At 45.6% G+C, this 24,498-nt stretch overlaps 1 protein-coding gene across 1 annotated transcript; it reads left to right on the top strand.

The window, feature by feature from the left end:
- The first annotated feature begins 11,091 nt into the window (after positions 1 to 11,091).
- Positions 11,092 to 12,796, top strand: LOC105569306 (histone H5-like). The gene is made up of 2 exons (XM_012025661.1): positions 11,092 to 11,329; positions 11,611 to 12,796. Exons 1-2 carry the CDS (start codon positions 11,192 to 11,194, stop codon positions 12,163 to 12,165), a joined length of 693 nt encoding a protein of 230 aa, XP_011881051.1. The 5' UTR covers positions 11,092 to 11,191; the 3' UTR covers positions 12,166 to 12,796.
- The last annotated feature ends 11,702 nt before the right edge of the window (positions 12,797 to 24,498 follow it).

Genomic DNA, 24,498 nt, shown 5'->3' with positions numbered 1-24,498 from the left:
TTTCCACCATGCTCCACGATTCATAGTCTCGCGGGTGTACCATTAATGAGAGTTCCTCCTCGCGGCAACTGGCCACTGTTATTATAGCTGCTCATAACAGTCAAGCATCGCGCAGGCATCGCCGGCAGTCGCGTTGGCAGCCGCCGTCTACCGCCGTCTGCGCGACTGTGAGGCATTGAGCGTCTATTTTCACACGCGCCGCGCGCCGCAAACAGCCTCGCTCCTTGTTGCACGATTCCGAGTGAATGTCCAGCGGTGTGGACCACCCCCTGGTCAATTAAAGTCGACGAGCCGGAAAGATTTCGGGTTGAAGCGACGGCGACGGCGGCGGCGACGGCGGCGGCGCGTTCGGAACGAAGTCGATCGTTGACACGGAGTCGAAAAATAACGAAAATTCGCCGCCGCGTGTTTAAATCTCGAGTAGCAATTATTTACCCGAGGAATACGTTTCGTGTGAAATTGGGATTGCCCGAACGGGACGATTGTAATTATGCAAGACTTCGCGAAAGTCGAGGAGAGCCTTCACGGCGCTTTCCGCGAAAGAATCGTGCGGCGGAAAGACGTAAGACCGAGAAACTCAGGATACCCGGCATCGCATTTCTCATCCCCGTCTGCGCAATTAAAATTAATAAAATCATAATCAATAAAAACAGCAGTGAATACGAGACGGCCATTAGAGAGACTGGGCTCTCTTTCTCACGTGTCGTTAGTTCGTTATGGGCTCTCGAGGGAGTTTTCCACGAGCCACTTCGACGCTCTCGACGCGACGGAGAGGACACGTTTCTCCGGTACCCCTTAAGAGCAGAGTCGGCTGTCATAAATGTCATTAATTGATCACCGGCGTTTACGAGCTTGAGAGCCGGTTGTCATCTCTTCACGTGGCGGATCTTCTCCGCCGATGGCAGAGCGCGCGCAGCTACGATAACTACACCGCTGGTAATTATTCCCCTTAAGTACATCGATTATCATCTCATTCATTGACACCGCGCCGCTCGGACCGCGTATTCTAACTTCTTTTTGTTCGGGGTGCGAGAGAATCACATCTCAAATTTGACGTTGCTCAATGTGCTTGTTCAACACGGGCTGCGTAAGCGCGTAAAGTCTTACGGATGCTGAGTCCAAAGTATCGTGTCCAATTTATTTTATTTGTATTTTATTTGGGTGTAGTTAGTTAACATTCAACGTCTGATTATATTTTTTAAGACATTTCATTGATTTCGATAAAGTAATATATTATGTTTCGTCATTGGAATTGATGGCAATATCACATCGCACTTAAAATATTTGATGTAATAAAAATAATAGGAATGAAAATTTTACAAAACTATGCATTCAAAATGATAAAAAATTTTCGATTCCAATCTCATGTCTTTTTTATAAAGTTTAAAAAATATTTTCTTTTTTCTATCTCACCAAATATGTTTCTAGTTTTGTAGCGTAAGAATATTTTTTTCACACGTGATTTCTCCAGCGGTGTAAATGTCGCGGCACGTCCAGGAAAAGGCAGATTAATCTTCGCTACCAAAACATTCGCACGTAATACAGAGAATCAAGGGAGCGAAAGACATCGCTGGTCGCGAACGGGTGTTGGAAAGAGTACAAAAAGAGAAATCCAGCCAGACAGTGGAGGGCGTGGGAGATACATTTATAAACTCGCATCTGTGAGCTTAGAATCGCATGATTTAGTGACTATAACGGAAGGAGATGGTCGCGTCCGCTTTAAGCGGCTCTTCAGTCGCCCTCGTTTGCGAGAAATGGCGTTTCGCCGAGTTAAAGCGTCTCATCGATCATAAGTAAAATGGATTGTGAGATTATCGGACAGACGGTCAAACACTTTTCCGTGATTTAATCCCGAGACTTATTAAAACTTTACAAGTATTCCATCTTTGGAAAATGAATGTAATTTCGCAGGAAAACACGAAATTACATTTGCATATTGAATATTATGCTGAATATCTCTCTCAGAATTTCCGATCGTTTTCTATCTTTTCTGTTATTAATTATTAATACTTGATGGAGATCCTATTCAATATTATTATCATATAATATTGGATAGTATCTTTATCAAGTATTAATAATTAATAACAGGAATTTCATAATTAAAATAACTTTCAATTTATAAGTAGATATATTTTTAAGTAGGTTGCAGAAAGATATAATTAATTATTATTATAGTTATTAATAATTATTAATAATGTTTGCGTATATTTATTTATTATTAAATTATTTTATATTGTTAAATATCCAATATATAAGTATGTAACTAAATCGTTTTATGCAATCAATTTCTGCTGGATTACCTTATAAATTACATTAACAAAGTTTCAATTCAGAATTTTGACATTGAAATATTCAGTGTTAAAAACGTTGCGACGAGTGATAATCTCTGTAAAGCTTTTGTTCAGAAAAAATTGCTTTCAAGTTCATCAAGAAATTCACGACTAATTAAAATTTTTGCACGACCTTACATAAATGTTGACAACAAATATTTAAGTGATCAGAGATTAATGCTCGATGACGTGTGTTGAACTCACTCGGAATTGAATCCTGTCGAGGTGTGTTCTAACTTACGAGTTCTACTATTTCCTTGCGCATTGTGCACTGCTAGTCGTAGAGATTCCATTAACATAACAAATGTCAGCGTATATAATCCGCCAAGAGGGAATCGCGTGCGATAATATGCACTTCGTGCCACATTTCTCATCCCCGTTCCTCTAAGCACAGTGTGCATCGCTCGATTGTTTCGTCTACGTGATTTTACACGATATGGATCTTTTGCATTCACCGTATGTCAAATTGAAATGTCTGTTCGCGTGGGCCGAATAATATCCCGAACGTTGTTAAAATAGGCGATTACTCGTGTTGCAACAAGAAATTTGCATTTCCTCTTAACACTAGAACTATCGAAGATCAACCTACATAGCCCATACAACACAAAAGCTTGCAAAAGCTTGCAACAACATTGCCGCAAGATTGCAACATTGCATCTAATCATGTAAAATTGAAATTATTATATCAAATATACTTTATATTTTATATTTAAAAAAAACGTATGGTTTTATCTCTAACACTTATTTGAATCCTCGTTCGAATCATTTCAATAAATAAAATAAAAACAGAACAGATGCTTTATTTTGCACAAGTAGCAAATAACATAAAAATGTAAGACACTCACCTCACCAATTTCTCCGCTGTTGCCCGATGCCTCCTTGGCCTCCTCCTCCTCCTCTCAGATTTCCTTGTGGCACTCACAACACAACACTCACTCGCGATAATCATCGATCGCGCGAAATTTCAGGCACTCCCGTACGCGATGTGAAATACCGCGAAACGCACAAAATATTATTAACAAATATCGCGTGACTTGCTATCATACAAATTACTCAAACTAACAACTTGCTTTTTGATTCGGAAGAATAGGATAATGGATAAATCACTTTTGAATTGGATTACACGAAATCGATAGACAATTAAAAGCGCGGTGCGTAAATGAGATGTAACCGCGACAAAGTACCACGGTTCACATTCATATTTTAGATGAGTTAGTCTCGTGAAATACCTATGTACGTTGATAAAGAGCCGTCGCCTCAACACGCAATTCGTTTCTCATTACAAGTTGTAGGAACTTAATAATCGAGGAACGTTACTCGTTACTGATAAAGGTGTACAAATCGATAGCGTTTTATCCCTACATTCGTCGCGATCGAGTCTTGGAAACCGATAACGCAAAAGTAATAGAACGCACGGACCGACTCTCGCCACTGCCTGCCGGCTCGACGTTCGGCGAGCGAATGATAACGCAACGACCTCCAGGTACACGATGGCACACAAAAACATCGTACGTCACCGCGCCGAGTGAAAAACAACAAAAAAAACGTTGAGAATTCGTTGGCCTGCCTACGCAATGGAAAATTCCGTACTTACATTACTTTATTCCGTGACTGTTACTACGTTTTGTGTATCATTCTGCGGACTTATTGATACCGATTAAATAAACGATTAATTCTGTTCGATCGAGAAAATGTATCGGAACAAAAATCATTGTTACTTAAATTCTAACTACTAAGATTAGAGATTTTACCTCAATAGTTGGTGCATACAAATGTATATTTCTAAATTGCAAATCTTCATTTACTATGAATTTAAAAGAGAAGCACACCGCGCTTCGAGAAAACATATATTTTTTCATACATTATCCGGTATATCTAATTCATTTCGACGTGTGCACGAATAGTCCTAAGAAAATTAGCCCAGCCTTAGAATTCCGACAGTATTCTCGACTACGGTCGATACTCTGTCCGATTTCCTACGTCACCGAGGGCATGCAAATGCACACTAAATTTAGATCGCTCGTCGGTGCGCAATCCGTTCTGCATTGTCGGCAACGACAACGATGTTTTTCCGTATTATTAATTATCTTCGGACCGCGCGATTTGTAAGCGCGCGACTAATTGGAGACGATCGGCGCCGTCGAGCTGCGAATTCCGACGATGATGACTAGACCACGAGCGTGAATTTCGGCCGAGATCGCGAACGCTTTGCTCGCATTGCGGAATAGTCGCGACGTTAGACACGAGGGAGCATGTCTGACACAAGCGAGCGTCGCAAATAGCCGAAATAGCTAAGCACGCATCCGAGAAAGTCATGGTCCGTGAAATATGTGTCGTTACGTTGTCGAAGATACCTTTACGACTTTCGGGACTTTCGGGATTCCATATAATGTCGATTCCAGTTAAGTCACTCACGGTAACGCTGCTGGGACCTACGCGAGTGCAACGTAGATATTTCGTCACATTTTTAAATTACCGTCTCTATGCTTGTATAACTTTCAGACTATCAAATTCCTCAACAAGATAAAAGTATTAAAGCCTTGTCGAACGAACCACCAGACGTTTTGTTCATTTAAATCTCCGTTTTGCTCGAAATAACTCTTACGAGCACCTCCGAAAAGGAGCGTGGAGTAGAAAATTGTAATCCGATGTTGACGAAGCTTAGCGTCAACGCGTAACGAAATCCTCTATCATGTTTCCTACTGGTAATAATGTGCGAACGCGACGGCACTAGATATAATATTCCCGACAACCTCTAGGCCAGACGGAACATTTCAGGAGTCATCGGTAACGCCTAACCAGGCGCGAGTCGCTCAACCTCGTTATTACATCTCTCGCCGAATTCCTTTCCGCGTTCAGGGAACGTCTCGTCTCTCTCTCTCGGGAACGTCGCCTGCCCGCTACTCGAGGCACGGTGTTCGTAAATCTTTCGCCGTAGTTACAGCCGCCAGGCATTACGTTGATGCACTATTTATAAACACGTGACATCGAGACGAGTGGTGGGTGCGGGTGGGCCAAGAAAACCTACGTCTTACCGCAGTCGAGTGGCTTCGTGTTCTCGCCTCTTCTGGTCCACCTGCTCTCGTGTAATCAAACGTTCCCCCCCCCCCTCTCGCGGCCTCCGTCCTCCCCTCTCCCCCCCTTCCGCGACTACTTCGCGCACACTTGGTCTCGCATTAAATTTCTCGCGAGTACGAAGATTCTTCTCGATCGCTCTTAATATCTTTCGCGAAAACTACTATTCTAGTTACGTGTCACTTTTTAATCGAACAATGTCAACTCGCGCGAAAAGAATAAAAACTCAACGCTATAAGAATTTGCCGCGACAGAATAAGAATTCTGTTCAGGAGGAAATATCTAACAAGTAACTGAATGCGTTAAATAATAATTTAGAAATACACGAAACATAAGCGTTAGAGAAAAATGTAAATAAATTGCTCCAAAATTTATCACTTAATTAATACAAATGGTTCGCTGTTCTACGTTATTGAATACAGTCCATTTGTTAAAATTAATCTACATGTAACGGTATAGCCGCCTACTGTAGTAATCATTCCGACAGTTTCATAGCTCGACGACGTTTATCACAGCTGTCTCCGCGCTGCGTTTCACCCGGATTAAAGTGATATTAAAAAAAAAGGGGGGTTTGTTTTATTACGCGCCGCTCTCGAGTCTCGACCGACTTGTCGCTCGAACTATAGCCTTTCGATACGCAAAAATCATACGGCCGTAATTATCTTAAGGCTACCGCGGTGCCCACACCGTGTAGATCATATTTCTTGTCGGCTTCTACCTTTCCTCGTGCGCGAGAAGGAGTGAGACGTTCGAGAGCCGCGAGTACATTAATCTCCGGCGACGGTTGCGTTAATATAATCGTTTAATATGTCCGGTTTATTAACTGCGCCCGTTCTCATTGGCCCGTTAATTCACCCTTCCGCCACGTCGGGAACCGAAAATCCAGCACGCGAGAATGTGCGAGCGGACGGAAGAAGTAGAAAAAGACGAAGGAGAGAAAGGGAGACCGTTTCGCCCGATCCGCCGCGCCGTTTCCTCGCGTGCAGTGCGATGCGCCTAAATCTAATGCAGCACGCCGGAGCATCAAAGGTCCGACGAGAGAATAATTTCATGAAAGGCGAACCAAATTCATTGTTACCGTTATTAAATTATTTCTACGCGGGGCCGCAAAAGAAGATGCCGCTTTCGCGGCGGATATAAGCATTACATAATTCTCTACGTCGCGATTTTAAGGATGCTTCAGATACGCGGAAAATGACGTATTCTCTAAAAGTCAATCGGTGCATTATTACTACAAACACTTATATAGCACTGAATAAGTCAAGTCGAATTCAAACAGAGAGATTCACTGAATCAGTGAATATTCACTGATTCATTGGTGATGAATCTCTCCGTTTGAATTCGGTTTGGCTTATTCAGTGCTGTATAACTGTTTATAGTAATAATGCACCGATTGACCTTTAGAGAGCACGTCATGCATTTTCCGAGTATCTTAATCGGTGGATTATCACTGAATGACTTTTAAAGAATACGATTAAAAAGGTGAATCGACCGTTGTAATGAAATTAAGACCTCGCTCGTTGAAAGCGACGCCTTGATTGAATTATATTATATACAGAAATGACCATAATTCCCGACAAGTACGAAAAATTACGCCGCTAATGAGTATCTACGGAGTAACACTTTCTAAGGCGTAAGCGACACGGACGTCATAAGCGAAAAAGATTGTATCTCCGCGCGGCAATAATTAAAACCTGGTTGCCACACCGTCGCGCGCTGATAGATGCTCGCGAGCGAGACAAATTATGATAATAAAATTGTCAACGCGCCACGATCTCTCCGTTCCGAGAACACCAATTATTTATTACGCTCGTAATATTCATGCGCGCGAGATCGTACTACCGTTGCGAGCGAGCAATTCGATGATTGGCCGATCAAATAATTTGTATATTGCGCCACGGGGGAAAACGCTAATGTGACGCGCATTCAGCCGGCCGGTAATTAATCCAAAATGGCGATTCGCGGTGGAAGAAGAAAAAAAGCGCGTTTACGATGGATAATGAACCGCGTCGGGCGCCGCCAGTCAAGTATGCAAAGCGAATAACACGTTCGACTTATGCGCGAGCGTCGGTTGCGGAAGGCAGAAAGGTGGCCGATCGGCCAATCGCAATCATCGCGGTGCACGGCGCACAATGTGCCGATCGACACGTCGATTGGTCGACCGGGCGACGCCGGTGTCACGAGGGTTGTGTCTTTCCACATACGGACTCCGCTGTCATTTAATAAGCGTCCTCCGGGTATATTTCGAAGCGCAATCGAGCCGTGTCCTCGAACCGTGACACCTTCCGAGATCGTTGTCGCAGCCTTAGGTCTTTTGATCTCTACAAGGCGGCAATTAACCCTACGGTCGAGCTAAAAAAATTCTGCAATTTCTACACAGGATGTATTGAACGTGTCTTTCAATTTTAACGACAGATACCGGATAGATAAGTAGCCTCGATTTTTCCTTAATTGAAATGTCGACGTGCCGATATTTCTGGAGCTACAAAAACGATTGGGGAGAAAACGAGAAGTTGTCGCGAGCGGTTAAATAATTTACACGTACATGGGATCTTGTTATCTCCTCTTTGACCCACATGGCGTAATGTAGGTGAGCGAATAAGACTAGAATTTATACAGTTAGCGGAAATCGGATCTTCTATTATTCGGCGGGGACTCGTCGCAGCCTCGCGATAGACCGCTGCGATCGTAAAAGACGCGAGATCCGCGACTATCGACCGAGCTTGCTGGGCACCGCGTTCCACGAGAAACACCCTAACGACTCTCCGCGCGGCAAGAAGCGGACGACGCCCGAGTAAAATCGCGGGCGCGCATACGCGCTCCGGGAAGCATTGTCTTGGAGAGGAAGAAAGTACGCCGGCGAAGTCACGGCGATTAGAGGCCGCGAGGTGTGGAGGATCGGGATCGATGGATTCCTGGAAAGAGCGAGCGTAGGCGTAAAAATGCCTCGGTGGGCAATCGTCACGCTCGGTTCGCCGCATTCCGCCCGGGCGGACATCCCGCGGTGAGGGAGGTGATGGCTCCTCCGCACACGCACACGCGCTTACGAACGTCGTCCTCCCGCGGCGTCGGGGACGGCTCGCTCATCGTGGGAGCGGCCAATTCCGCGCGCGACATTCGTTAGAATCCGCTCGCCCGGCCCGAGTCCCGACGGGGCGGACAACCATGTCTTGGAGCGGAGCGCGGCTCCGCTCGCTCGTCGTGCAACGTTACCGAGTCACCCTGACAGCACAATGCATTTGGTAGTATCGGGCCAATGTTTAGCCAACGCACTTCGTTACTAGAGCACGTTCGCGGAGTTTCCGGAGGAGCATCGGTTTCCCGCCGGTGCTCCCGTCACGACGCGAGAAGTCGAGGCTGCTCCGAAACGGGGAATTGGAACCGGTGTAATCACGGAACAACAAAGTTCGGCCGCCGGAAGGCGACCGATGCAAATTCAATCTACGACGTGTACCGTACAACGGGTAACAACGCAATTGGCGACGGAGCACACAGCCACCGCCTTTGCCGTCGCGAGTGATATATCGCGGTCTGGCCGCGCTCGCGCGCGGCACGTCGATTGGATTTAATTGCGGGAATACATCGGCGTTCGCGATCGGTCGCGGCGAGGAAGAAATACCGCGGACGGAGGCAGGCAGATCTAAGCGCTCCTTCGCCGCGATCGGTCAATAATAAAACGCGCCCGGACGCGAATGCCGGAGAGGCCGGGGACGTTGATAAATAATTATTGGAGTATAGACGTGGGCATTTACAAGCAGGTGCGCATTCGAGGAGAAGCGGTATTTCGCGACACCTGGTGCTGATTAACCAACGAAATCGTCGGCGCGAGCGAGCGCGTATAGCGACTTAAGCGGCCGGCTAAATTGCCGCGTTATTCCTGTAAACCGCGGCTCTCCCCGCGACTGTCCAATTACCGGACGAGGTGGCAAGTCGTCCCGCGCGCGCGCGGCGGCGGCGTCTTGGAATCGCAGCGATTTCTTTTCCGCCGGCGCGACGGCGACGGCACCGTTAAGGCCGGATAATGAGTCGCGCGAGACGGACGGAGAAAGAGAAGAGAGGTCTGCGCTAGCGAGGCGCGCGTCGTCGTATTACAGCTGGGCTACTGTACGGCACGACGCGGCAGCGCAATTTCGTATACAAAGCTCGGGTGAGCCCCGACGCGATGACCCCGAGCCTCCATTAGATTTATTCAGTCACAATGTTGCGCGCCGCCGATTCCAAGATGACTCCGAGATGCATTCAGCGAGCGAGAGAGACCGGCGAGACACGATTCGCGCGCTTTTTATCTTGAGCGACCGCAAACGTTTTGTTGTCATTAATATTACTTATATTACATTCATCACGATGATAAATGCTCGTGTAGGGATTACGAGCGGCTGCTACCCGATCCAAGAGTCGCGTGCGGATCATGCGCTCCGACACGCATCGACCGATAATCGATCGAGTGGCTTGTTTTGTATTTTTACCTTAATTATGCGCGCCCGGATGTTATGAGTGTTAAAACCGGCGTATTAATTAAGGCGCCTTCAATGGGAGCGGTGCATCCCGGTTACGTGACGCGATATTTACTTGGCCGGTGGTACTTACGTGTTACCTGTATCGCAATGCACGCGCGACGACCGAGCTAATTATGCGGGAAATGTAAAAAAGGATACCGCGCGCCCGAGGAATATAAAATGAGCGATGAAGAGCAAGAAGCGAGGCTATTCGATGATCAACAGCGACAGCCGCATTACTTATCGCGCGAGACTTCTTATCTCTTGTTATTAGGCTCGATATGCTCTTGCGAATTATTGCCTGAATTTATTTTCAGCCCTTTCCCGACGCGTTCGCATAGCATTGATATCTATATTATTAATACAACTCATTATATCACGTGAGAATTAGTGTATTATCGTAATCTCATGCTGATGAAACGGAGAAACTTGCGAGAAGAAAATATAAAAAAACGCGGGTGCGCGCATACCGAATTTATTTTCAGCTTTTTTTCCGACGCGTTCGCATAGCATTGATATCTATAATATTAATACAACTGATTATCACGTGAGAATTAGTGTATTATCATAATCTCATGTTGATGAAATGTAGAAACTTGCGAGAAGAAAATAAAAAACGCGTGTTCGCGCATACTAATGTCCACTTTTCTTATGCTAATACTAATCCCTCTAAACGCGAAATTAATGCTACCAATTATTTCCATAATTTCGTGCATATTCGATCGCGATTTGAATAAAATTTCGATACCACCGCGAGATCTTCGCTTCTTGAGCGACCTGCATCTAGATTCCGGGGGCTTCGTCCTAGCAACGCGCGTCAGACAAAATAGCGCATCAATAACAACAGCTCAGTTATCTCCGGACAGGCCATTGACGAGCAACACATTCCATCCTCTCTTTCCAAAATCATATTCGGCATCCCGATACAACCGATTTTTATCGGTTATTAAATCTTCTTAGTGAATTATTCAAGCGCACCGGCTCAAATGTGCCGTCTCCAAGTGTAAAAGCGTTCACCGACTCCAAGTTATCTTAGCGTCGTCGCACATTTCGGGAAGTCGCAAAGGGGCCGCCGCGACTATTAAGCAATCGTTCAGAACAACACGAATTGTGCCAGATGATAGCTGGTTCGCAGAAATTAACGTCGACGACGATCTCCCTGCCTACGATCTCTCCGATCCCCTCGCATCCGGCCTCGAAAATCCTTACGAGAGTTGCTCATGAGACGGCACATAACGGCATTGCCGTCTTGGAGTATCATCGAAGGATAGAAAAGGCAAGAGGTGAAATATGACGAAGCCAAAAATGTCGGCCCTGGTGGCCTCCGCCATTCGCAATCTGCGGGAAATTCGCGGCTCCACGTCGAAGGAGATTATGAACTACATTAAATCTCAATACACGGGAACGGACGCCAACGTACAAAAGCAGGTCAGTGATAATTAATAATTTATCAACGTGTCGTCAATATTTCCTATTCTCGTCATAAAAATTGATATAATAATAACCAGTATTCATACGCTAATGTTTAAAATTTGCTCATTTCATTTAAATCCTAATTTCGTAAAGATATCACAAAATTTTCTAATTTTGTTACATTACTTAAGAAAACGGAAAATTTTATTGAAAATGTGGATTAATAAATGCAGCAAAAGAGTGTTAATCATACAAGAAGTTTGTTGGTCATAATAAAAGGGACGCTTTTTTCACAGATATACGCTGCCTTGAAACGCGGGTTGGACTACGGTATCCTGAAGAGGGACCGTGGTTATTACAGCCTGAATACGGATCCTGACATGATGTACAAAGCGCATACCGTGGCGCCCTTGGAGCAAGGCAGGAGACGGAGGCGAAGGAGGCGACGACGTGGCCGCGGAGTATCGCGAAGACGGAGTCGCCGAGGACGCGGAAGGGGCAAGGGCAGAGGCAGAGGCAGAGGCCGAGGCAGAGGCCGAGGAAGGAGGAGGAGGAGGAGGAGGAGGAGCAGAAGCACAAGAAGCACAGGGAGAACAAGTCCTCCGCCTAGAACGAGGTCTCTTGCAGCCAGGTGCAACAAGTGCTCGTCCAAGAAGCGCACGGAGGACACCTTGAGAAATTCCCCGGTGGAGAACCTCCGAAAGGACATGACTTATTTATACAAGAAGGGTGCCAACAACCAGACGCCGTCCAGACACCAGAGCCGAAGTCGAGATCGAAGTCAGACGCGCAGCCGATCGAGTAGCAGTGACAAGGAGATGATTGACGACCGAAATCGCGATCGACTGTGAACATCTGCACGTCAAGAGATACTGCGGATCTTAATCCTTCGCAGTCGTATATCGTCCACGTGAAATTGAGGTCGAAATTTTAAGTAAAATTGAAAATTTTCCATTACATTCAAAAAAGTATTATATACACTATTGTTGTACGTTATTTCGTAAAATTCGATCTGGTTCGGAATAGAAAACAACTTTGATATCAGGACTGCAAAGGATTAATTGTTCGACGCGGTGGTTAACAACCAGTGACGCGGGGATAACTCTCACACGAATCTAGATTTTGTTTTATTTAGGCGATAAATTACAGTGGTCCGAAATGTACGTCGACAGCGAACCTTGTTTTATAGTCTTCGACTTTTTACAAATTTTATATGTCACCTTTACACTGATTAATTATAGACTGTTGTACCATCAAGCTTTTGTCTTTATTTCAATCAACCTCACCGTTTCCCTCTTATTCGCCGATTTAATCGTGGGACGACGACCAATGTTACCTCTGCCGTGTTCTTCGAAAAGCGAAATCTCCAATTCATTCATGGGCGCATTGGCGCGACTTTCAGGCGCGAACGAGGACCCTGATGCGGGCAGTTGAAATAAAACAGACTGCTATAACTCTTGTCGCGGCGGGGTCAAGGCAGGTTAGAAAGGTTCGAGAAGCGATTAGTGGTATTTACCGGTCCCGAGTGAGAGAGCAAGAGGGCCGCGGAGCGAGAGAGAATGACATCTGCCGATTCCCGGTACCGTTTAGATATCCCGCGGGTCCGCCGCTCCACAATGCCGTCATCTAACTGCTCCCTATTCTTCGACAGGATTCTCCCTCGGAGGTCGACGCGTCGCTAACACCGGGGATCTATCAAGCGATACTAATGCGATTCTAACGGTGACTCTTTCTATCCTCGTATACTCGGAGAACCGTTCGCCGTTTTTCCGTTAAAACGCGAAACTCTCTTTAGTGCTCCATCTAGAGTATTAAATAGTTTCCCCCTCAATATCTTTCTAATGCCCCAGCAAGACCTAACGGCCAAACTAATGCCCAAAAAATGCCTAGTAATGCCCAGTAATGCCGCAAATCTGTACACCACAATGCCCTCAGCGGTTTTCCCCTCGATATAAACGTACTATCTAAAAGGGCTAATTGATTTGTCTTAATTTCCTAACGCGACATCAGCTTCCGACCAGACTTGCGCGCAATGATATCGCACGAAAGTGCACGGAGTAACTCTGAATAAAATATTGTTTATTACTAATTATGGAATACTAAAGCGTTGCAATTATTATGCATCTTCTTGATTTGCAAGTTCACGTAACGATAAGAATACATTATTTTATGAGACAACGTCGTGCGCGAAAATTCATGCGATAATGAGTTCGGAGCAGCGTTTTTTCTGGTAATCCTCTCACTTTGTCAAAAAAATAACGAGATTGCACGGGAGAATAGAAGTTACTCGCGGTCGTTGGCAGGCGTAACCGCCTTGTCCCGAACAGCGTTTCACGCCGTTCGTCGCTGCGTGGTTCCACCTAAATGACGTGCCGGACAGGACGGACAGGAAGAGGTCCGGGGAGAAAACCTCGGCGATACCATCTTCTCTTTGCGCGCGATTGCTCGTGAAACTCCGGATGCCGAGGTGTCAGTGAGTTCTCACGTGCACCGGCCGACCGAGATAGCGTCATCCCGGCATTACGCGGTGATACCATTAAGGTAGATTTATGCCACCACCGGCGGCAGTGTTGACTCTCCAGGGCTAGATTAGGAGAGCTAGCCCACTGAGACTACGCCCGCGGACATTTCTGCCTTAACTTATATCGTAGCTTACATCGGTGCGCGCAAGAAGTGTGTCCGAACATACACGCAACGTGCTGCTCGCCGAGCACTTAACGCTCTATTAGCAAAACCAAAGAAAAAAAAAAAGAGGCAAAGTCGATTAACCGCGAGTGATTCTGTCCCGGAAGGCGGAAATAATTTTGCCTTTTTATACCTAACACGAACATAATCTTTCTAACCTTATATTTTGTTAAGTTATTTTTACGTTCGGGCGAAGCTGATCGGCTTTACTTCAACTTTATACGTAAAATGTATTTTAACATTTGTCTCTTTAACAAATTTGATTCTTGTCCAATGTCTTATTAATAAAATATTAGTGAAGAAATATCATTGAAAATTGGAAAAAACACATGCAGAAATGTAGCTTTAAGAATCGCAAGATTCTAGATTTTTTACTTTGAAATATTAAACGTGAAATATTAGTCCTCATAATTACGCGACTTAATTGTTAACATAATTAATGCGATAATCTCAGTTTTTGGACGATTTAATTACACCAGAGATTATAGCGTAAATTAATTTGATAACATCATCTTTCGGACGAGCGGCCATTTACATAAGAAATTATAGTGTTTTATATTCGCTCGCATTTGCGGAAGCAAGAGAAAAAAAGAGAAATCTGAGAAAGTACAGTAAGAAACTGAGAGGAATGAATCATTGCTCAGGATCATCGCTCCGGTTCGCGTCAACGCTCGAGGAATTTAATTGCGCCGCCATCTTCACAGCTAATATATCCGGACCACACGAGAGAGATTTTAATTTGTGCGATCCTCATCGTTGATAACTACCGGGTACTCGAATTAGGCTACGCCGACGATATGGAAACAGCAGGTGGCTATCCTGGCATCCGATTATAGTCCGAAGTGTTATTAACGATCGATCGCAATACAGCTCCTGTACTTAACTAGCGTGCAAGTATGCCGCATCATCTACCAGCACTCCTAATCGACTGTCTTACATTGTGCGAGACGGTAGCTGCCATTACGTGATCGATGTATGCACCCAATCATACAATTTCAACTGCGATATCCGTTTCATCTTCTTAACTTAAGAAGCTTGACACTTTCTTCAAACTCTCTCTTAAAAAATTATTATTTAACATCGATCAACTTTTGATGCTCTGATACGAAAGGATGCGCGATAAGGCGCCCTTGTCATTGCGAATAAATGTAAATGAATTTCTAGCACCTAAATCTTTGAATTCACCAAGACCTGAACTCCGAGTTGGCTCGCACGTTGTGAGTTTCGCTTGAGAATATTACCTTCGAGTAGCACAGAGAGAAGGATCGAAGGTCTCTAGGTCTCTTATAATTGTAACTGGAATGGCAGTGGTAGACAATTAACTACAACATGTACTCGCGAATTACTATCGCCGCTCCTCTCCGATGCGAAAGATTTAGCGCTTGTTCTGCCGGATTTCTTTTCTCCGACATTTCGCCTCGTCCGATCGGCGTTCATTACCGCGGCCGCTTTAGAGCCACGCCGTACAGCCGCTTAACTGTTTTGTCCCGGCTGATGGATAGCGCGTTCGCACATTATTACTGGACACTCGGCCAGTTTTATGAGTCTAGATTGGTACATGGCTCTTTTACCCCCGGCCAGCCTGCCCGGACCCGAGCAACGGCGGCGCTAATAGTGTGTTTACCGATAATGATCTCGGTGGTACGATAGTCGCGCGGGGAAAATATTGGAGCGCGTAAGTTCGACGTAATTTACGAGCGCCTCTTGCCGCTCGGGCGTCGGTCGCGGCCCCGCGAATCCGGCCGGAAGTCGTAGGTGCGGCGAGCAAACCGGTCTGCTTTTCGATCCGGATGAAAATCTGAGAGCGAGAGAACGAGGAGCGGGACGCGATCGCGAAAACGTCAACAGCTCTCAGGTTTCAGTTCAGTTCAGTCGTTAGCGCGAGAGCGAGTTTACTGCCTGGCTTTACGTCGTATCATTAGCTATTATGAAATTCGTTCCTCGTTCATCATGTCACACCTCCGTTGAAAAAAGTCGCGACCGGCAAAGCCGCAGTTTTTGAATTCGCGAATGTCGTGAATGTTTCCAATGATTGATATTTCGACTGGAAACGCGGATCTGGATATAACGTTATTGCTGCAGGCTAGAAAGCAGTGGTATTACTTCTGCATTGAGTCATTTGCGTAATTTAAGAGTTGACGTTTTTCTTTGATTGCAATTACTGTACTAATTTCAACATATGCGACATTGGAGGCGCGGTGCATTACCACGAAATTCTCCACGGGCTATGTACATTTTATTTTAATCATGGAATCGTAAGAGTTATTTATATATCATTAAAAATACGATAATATTAGAAAAATAACAATGTAGGAAAATTAATAGACGACACAACTGGCCAATTCAAATTAGAGAAAGGTATTGCGAAAAATATTATCTCAGCCAAGGTTTAAACCTGGACCTCCCTACACTCTAAGCGTCTCACCAATTCGACCACTCAGGCATGTGGTAATATTTGTCGCAATAAACAGTACAACGATGATATCTTCGCGTCCATTTTTCGACTTTATTTTTCGCAATAAATTTCTCCAATTTGAATTGACTAGTTGTGTCGTCTATTAATTTTCCTACATGGTTAATTGCTTACTGGCGACAATAAGACTTTATTCCTGTTATTATAGAAATAGCATCTTAATTATTCTTCAAATTAATTTTTCTATCTGAACTAAACTGAATGAAATTTCTATTAAATGATGAGAAAATGATTTCTAAAAGCGCCTCGCTTTGTCAAATGAGGCCTCGCCAACGGTAATTATTTATCGAGGCTTTTAATTAACTTTGCTTTAATTAACCTTGAGATAAGGTCGAAATGCGGGTAGAATGTAAGCCCCGCGAAAGCGTGACGAGCCATAAATACGGTGCGTTAGCGGAAGAGCTTTGACGTTACACCTGCGACGTGCGTTTAATAGACACGCTATACGGATACGGTTTTTGTGGCGTCTTAAAAGCAGGCTGGTTGTATCCGCACCGGTCCTATCGCCTGTCGCAACGCTGCAACGCTCGCATTTGCATCGCTAATTAGCGGAGTCCTGCGCGGTCGATATCGACGTTGATAGCATTAACCGCTCTGTTTTTCGTCGGAATCGCGCCACGAATTTTAATTATCCCCTTAATCCGTCGATCGCTCGTAATAGTGCCTCCGATTAATCCTGTCGCGATAATCTATACGCATTATGAGTAACCGTGCGCATAGCAGGACGGCAGAACGTTTGGGTATCTCTTCGGATACTTTGTCAGAGGATCTCTGCGTGTATAAATAAAGATAACTATATTTTAAGTATCCACACCGCTATCTCTGAAATGTACGACCGTAAAAATAAGGCGGTTGCCTTCTGCGCCAAACTGTATCAACTCTGCAGTTTGTTATTTAAATTTCGTTCTAAAATAGAATTTCACGCAAATGCATTCGTATAGGTATTTGAAGATTGTTGATAATCTAAGAAAACACATTTTATTTTCGCGTAGGAGATTGAACTCGCGCAAAAGTGGCGGTATTGCGTACGCTTGTGAATCCTCGCGCGTTCAGCTTCGCACAGATATTGAAGCGGCATCGATGCGCGATGCGAAACAAAGGTCCTTTTCAGTCTTCCGGGCTCTTCATACTCTCGCGCTCGTGCTATATAATTTCGGAGAGTTGTCAAGAACGTCACTTTAATCGACGGACGTTCCGATCGATCGTTACGCTCATTCTCGATCGGCTCTTGATCGCTCATTTTCGATTGTAACGAGGTGGACATGCAAGCGATGCGCCGCACTCGGGCTTAGCGAGGAGATTAATGTGACGTGAACGTGTCGGTGACAACCGGTAATTTTTTTGCCGGTGCTCGCGCCGCCATTTAATTGATTTTAAAATAAATCGTAATTATGACAGACGCGAGAGGCTGCGAATCCCGGCCGAAAGTACGTTTCTTTTACAGCCGAGGTCGTCACTGTAAAACCACCGTCACTTAGCGTGGCTAACTGTAAATAATCACACGTCGCCGCGTAGAATCTTCGCTTTTATATAGTTAATGCGCGGGTCGTCGTAATTCAATGACATAATTTTTAATCGAAACGCAGATGAGAGAGGAGCTACCACGAAGAGAGCACCTTCCGCTACGTGAAACCGGTAACCATTGGGTTACCGGTCTTGTATTTATATAAAGTATAAGCCCAACACATGTATAGAAAGAGAGAGAGAGAGAGAAAGGTACGAGACTACGGAACCGGCAGGTTCTCCGAGTGCCTACAATGGTGTTGCGTATCCGTGCACGCGGACGGCTCTATTCAGCTCCAAACAATATAATCACAACTCAGCGTTTTCCGCGACGTCCGCGACGCTCCCTTATCGGCGAAATCAACCGTCGATCAACGCATCCTCGTTTGAACCCAACGTCTCAAGGTGAAACTCGGCGTTAATTAATTAAAGGCCTGTTCATCGTTCCGTTGCGGATCCCAGTGACTGCGATCGACTCAGGCGTAAAAACTGCGATTGTTATACCGACAAAAAATGCATGCAGTCCGACGTTGTCCTACCATCGCGTATTTCCGCGCAATTCGATTCAGAATTTTCGTTATAATTGCTGCGATTTTAAATCTATTGTAATTATATCTCTGCACTTGTGCAATATTTTTAAGTAAATTCATCATTCAGAGTGTTTTTTTTTAACAAAGTATTTTTAATGAAAAGACACATTGTTGATATTATTCGATATTTTTATATTCTTCCAACACGTATTGTTCAAAGCTAGATTTACCGAAATCGAGGCACACTACAATTTAATTGAGTCGTCTAAATCACAGTTTCACAATTAATTCAAGGCAAATGCAATTCGAAGATGCATTGCAGAAAGCCTCTGTTGAAACGCCATCGTTTTACAAATCTGTTGTTAATTGTACTGCGCGAGTGATCACGGGGGATTAATCGACGAGCTTGTCCACGCAATTTGGGAATAAAATTAAGGGCGATATTGTAAGGAATCGTTACATACGTTCCGTTCCGTCTTGCGCCCCGTACGGTCCCGCGCGAATGACGGGATGAGCAAGAACTTATGCTCTCTTATTTCTGAATAACTCGGCACACGCAATGTAACGCGACACAACGCGCATTTATACACGGTGCTTTTTCGACCGACTTCGAATTTAAATTACCGGCGAGTCAGGTGAGCCGAGCGGTCGTTAATCGAGCGGAGAGCACGCGTGAGCTTCGGGGCTGGACGAGCGCAGATTAGTCTGCCTGGACAGGAGGACCCGACATGCACAGGAGGCACACTGGATAAGCCTAATCGCAGCTGGCGTCGTCAATACCGCGGGAGATACCAGCGGAGCACGATTTCATCAAGAATTTCAGGCTCACTAATTATATGCTTGTCAGAGTGCGATCAAACGACGAATGAGTTAACTTAATCCTAAACGCGATCACTTTCAAACATCTGCTTTTATCAAGTGTGCGTCCAGAAACTCGGTAAAGCGGGCGACAAACTTTGTCTTCTTCGGAAAAAGTTGTACAATATATAATGTACGATACAAAATAAATACAATTAACAAGACTAAAATTGTACTCAATACACCAATTTCCCTTCCAAGATTTTCCCTCTACTTCGCTACAACTTTAGAACAGAAATGAACGTAGAAACATTTACTTATCCTGCGCACATCTGCTCTATACAAATTCATAATCCTGTGATCACGGCTGGTCTCTCCCCATTGTTTTTAAACGCACGAGAATTCAGAATACAACGTGGAAAAGGAAATTTACGATCGGCCGTCTTCGGTGAGCACGATGCAGCTCTTTTCCCGATCGGCGAGTGGCGTGATCGAAATCAATTACTCATTAATCGCCTTCGTTCGTCGGACCGACCCCCGCGTTCGTAATTAACAGTGATTAATTGAACTCGATGCTCGACCGGTATATTTTATCGCGTATGTGAAATTCGCGCCGCGGGTTTTCCGCAGGATACCAACCGAGACCGAGAAGAAGGCAGAGCTCTGAACGCTGAGGATGACGCGAGGGTAGGATTTGAGTAATCATTGATCGTCATGCGATCGCGCTATCGAAATATCCTCTCTTCCTCGCTTACCCGTAAAGGTCGCGACGGTACCAACTTCTGGGAAAAAATTGCAGCAGTGTCCCGACGAGCACTCGTCCCACTATCGTTGCGCATATGCTAAAGAATAAATTTGTTAAACAAAGGCAACGGTATCGCGTGTCCATATCGTTCGAGTAATGAAAGCGAGGACGCAACTAGAAAAAGAGATGACCGAGAGCTACCCGGATCCTGATTTATTGCCGCGCGCGGTGTAATGAGACGTCCGAGGTCCGAAGGGGCGACAATTTAGCCGCTGATAATCTGAACAATGTTCTACATTCGTATTACGACCGCCGTAAATTACCCGTATCTTAATGACACCGCAAGAAGCCTCGCTCAAGGACTCGCCGCCCACGCGAATCGTCCGCGACATCTCTGATCGCCGCGATCTCGGCAGCCGTTCGCTTAGCGCGACGGGAACCGGAATGCCAGGTGCGAGGATCCCGCGACGATCCGTCCTCGTCCGGCAGCGGCACGCAAATTGTCCGGGCGAATGCTGCTCTTTACGCGCCGGATAGATCGGCCGATCGCAGGGCGTGAGCCGCCGAGCTGTCTACGGGTGATCGCGAGTCGACACGCAACAAGACGCACGGCCGTTCGCAGGAGCGCCGTGGAAAAAACAATTAGCCGATCTCGGCGTCGAACCAGGGTATAAATTAGCGATCGTCCAGCGCGCGACGGTGTGTGTTAAGCTGCTGAGCGCACAAATTGAATTCAATCGGCGATCGGATGTCACCGTCCACGGATTTCGCGCTTTAATTACGTCGAATCGCCGGCGTCGAAGATAGTAACAATGGTTGCGCGGGAGATGGTATTTGTTGGAAGGCTCAGGGACCGCGGGTGGCGCCGAGAATGCGGGCCACGGCACGGTGGGTTGGTGCGCACCGCGTGGAATTCTCGGGGCGGGCGACGATAGACGGAAGACTTCGGATCGTGTGGGCACGCTGCATTGTTCGTAATGTAGCGCGATTTAATGTTTGCCTTTACTCATCGACTACGTATCTCGCCCACGAGAGTCGCGAGGAGGATCCGTTCAAATTGCGCACGGAAATCGTGAAAGGTTCCACTCGCGTGACAGTGTGATATTTAGCTGTGTTTCGTCCCGGAGATCGTGTGGGCGCTGTCTATCGGTGAAGCCTATTAGATTCAATCGAGGGGTGAACCGCTGACCGAAAACGTCTACCTACTAATGCACTAACATTCAATAGTAACGCCCAGTGGGCAATATTTTATCTTATTTTATCCTTTTAGATTCTTTATAATGCCCCAGCTAGGCCAAGTAACACCCACTGATGCTCAAAAAAATGCCTAGCAACGCTTAGCAATGCCGCAAATCTGTACAACACAATGCCCTCGGATTCAATCGATTGTACCGAAAATCTTATGCGATTTACTCGAAAATCGCTTGTCCGATGCACCAAGTATACACACTCATAGAAAAAATTTCCGGACCCAATGCTATTACAGTTGAATGTATCATAAAATAGAATCGATATAGCGCCAATCATATTTATTATAGAGAAGGGAATATTTTAATCAAATGAAAAATTGTAAAATCTAGAATAAAACGGTAGTACGTATCGTCTTTTGTCGAATTCGTGCGTTGTAAGTGAGAGGGAAAATTTATTCTAAACGCAAGAATATATAAAGTTCCTCTTGTCTCAATATAGTAAGTCAATCTTTTTTAATTCGATAGAGGAGAATAAGAATTATTGGTTTTATTTCGATATTACCTTATTTTTATACTAAATGAGGTTGTGAGAAAATTAATGCATCAAGAATACTTTTTGTCTCGGTAACAGAAATCCTTTCCGAGGGCGCACGTTCGAATCTCGCGGAACGATTCTGCGAATGAAATTTTTCTCCCGCACGTGGAAAGAAAAATAATGCCTAATTGCGGCGATAAACAAACGGGTTTTCGAAATGTGCAGTAAATCGGTTTATCACAATTTCGCTGCAAAGCAAATTACGCCCGTTAATCGTTCGGAATCGACGAATAATCGCAAGCCGGAATCCATAAACTCGATAATTAGTAGCGACATAAACGATGTGTTCTGCGAGTTACGGGCGCATTTGCAATAACTTATAATTTCACGCACGCTTAGCCGCGTAGTTGGTTATCGCCGTAGCCGCGCGTTCTATTCATTCCAAAACGCTTCATCGCGCGTCGCGCAAGCAAGGCCGCGCGTTGCCTGCCATATTGGAGTATCGCAATTACATAAATGAGTCTTCTTTCTCCATTCTCTCCGCGCGCCGCGAACGCGCTACGATACTCTGACAAAAATATCCGGCGCGCTCGCCGGGATTCCGCGGCGAATAGAATTACCCGGGTCCAGGCACTTGGTGAACTTCTGACCCAGAATCTCGCACGGCAATGGATATATTGAAATCATCCTGTCGTAAGGTCCATTTCCCAAATGTATAACTAGAACTAGACTAAACACAATACGTGCAGTATCCAATGGTGTGCAGGTGTGCTCTCTAAGATATTCAGTACGTTTCATAATTAAATAAAGTAGAAATTCTAATGAAACTCTAAATAATGTTCTAAGAATATCTTAGTTGTCATGAACAAATAAGCCCGTCATTGTACACGTAACCATTAGAAGCATTTCCCGGATATCCCGTGTTCTCTTTACCTTTCACGTGGGACTTCTTAGAAATATCGCAATCCCAGGGCGAAGGATATCTTGACGCGGGTCCCGCACATTTCCCGAGCTTCGTTTCGCATTGCGGTACATAAATCGACAAGTCGGTAAACACGCTTGACGGAGATTGGCGTGACCCGCCATTAGGCGGAGTAATCGACGAACCGATAACGCACGGCAAGGTATATATGTAATACGCGACGATTGCACAATGGCGGGGGCGATTTGCGAACGGTCGGATCGAGAAAATCGCCCGCGGCCGTGCCGCCGAGACGCTTAAATCACGCAACACCCACATGTCTCTCTCTCTGTCTCACGCTGTGCACGTGCAAAGTGGAAACGCGCGACGAAACGCACCGCGCGCCCCGCTCGCCGATCTCAATGAGCGAGAGGCGAGGCCGGCACGACCATGTGTTTTGCCACGTCGCTACAATAGATCCGGAGAACAATGAGGCGTACGACAATGCGTATTATCGGCAGCGTCGGTAATTAGTTTCTCCATTTGGTCGGGAGGCGCGCGAAAAATCAATCGACCGGTTTCACGCGCAAACACACAATCGGCCGAATTAATTATACCGGCGTGGCATTTACTTAATAAAGCGTCATTGAAATTTTACAACGCGCGCCAACTATTGCGGACGAGGAGAATAATTTCGCACGGAAGAATTTACGATCCGGCAGGCAGCAAATTTCGATAGAATTTATTAGCTAAATGGATTATGCGATAACTGCCGAATCCAAAAGCAGCGAGCGAGCGAGATTCTTCGACGCGTCTAACAGCGAATTCGGTAACTTTGCCTTAAATACATGTTGAAAGAGCATTTAGTCAAAAATTTAAGATAATCTTTAAATGTAAGAGTTGACTGGAAACAAGGCTTAGTGTGCACTCAGTGCGCACTAGTGCAACCAACCGAATTCGCTCTAAGGCTACCTCGGGACATGCAATGTTGGAATTTGAAAAGTGCGTGCGGATTAAGGTTTGAAGGCCAGGCGGGCAACAGTATTGCATTTGTTAAGATATTTGCCACGACCGCCGTCCGTAAAAGGCGCCGAAGCACGGACTCATCTCCGCCGCGGAACGTCGTCACGGTGCATACAACCGTGCATCCGTACTTCCAGATTTCCGTGGGGTTCGAGCGTACGTAGCACCGCCGGCGGCATCGGGGCGTTAAAGCGCCGTAAAACGCTTCTGGTCGCGCTATCATGCGACGAAATACGGAGAAAAACGAGGAAGGAAAGGGAGAAGAAGGAGACGCGGCGCGGCCAGGCCAGATAACGCTGCTGCACGATAAAGCCGAACGCTAAGCCGTGCGCGCGCGCTTTGTTTCTTCTCGGTTGGCGACTAATGACAGGATATTACACGCGAGAAAACGATCCCGGCGGTACGTCTCGCGGCGACGAGAAAACGATAGAGAAAGAAAGGTGGGAGAGGGCCCTTTCATTTAATGTCCGCGAGCGAGAGCCCTGTTTTGTGACAGGAGTACAACGTCATCTTCGTTAAGGGATCTAGGAAAATGATTTCGCACGGGATGCAAAAAGACGAGGGAAGATCGCCTCCGCATGCCCGCCTAAGTGCGCTCGTAAAACGACTCTAGCGTTTCATCTGTTCTTATTTAGCGGCAGATTACGCGTGCTTCGCCCGAGAGCGAATTAAATGTAATAAATATCGAGATCCTCCCTCTCTCTTTCTCTTTTTTTTGCCGTTTCTTAATCGCGTTCGTTAATTAAGCGACAAATTATTGTATCCCGATAAGACTCGATGCACCAGCGGGCCCACCTCGCC

The sequence above is a fragment of the Vollenhovia emeryi genome, unplaced genomic scaffold, assembly GCF_000949405.1.
Source record: "Vollenhovia emeryi isolate VEMERY1.0 unplaced genomic scaffold, V.emery_V1.0 DF939125.1, whole genome shotgun sequence".
NCBI classification, from domain to species: Eukaryota; Metazoa; Arthropoda; class Insecta; order Hymenoptera; family Formicidae; genus Vollenhovia; species Vollenhovia emeryi.
Note: the sequence above shows the minus strand (reverse complement) of the source record. Positions and strands in the feature narration are given on the sequence as shown.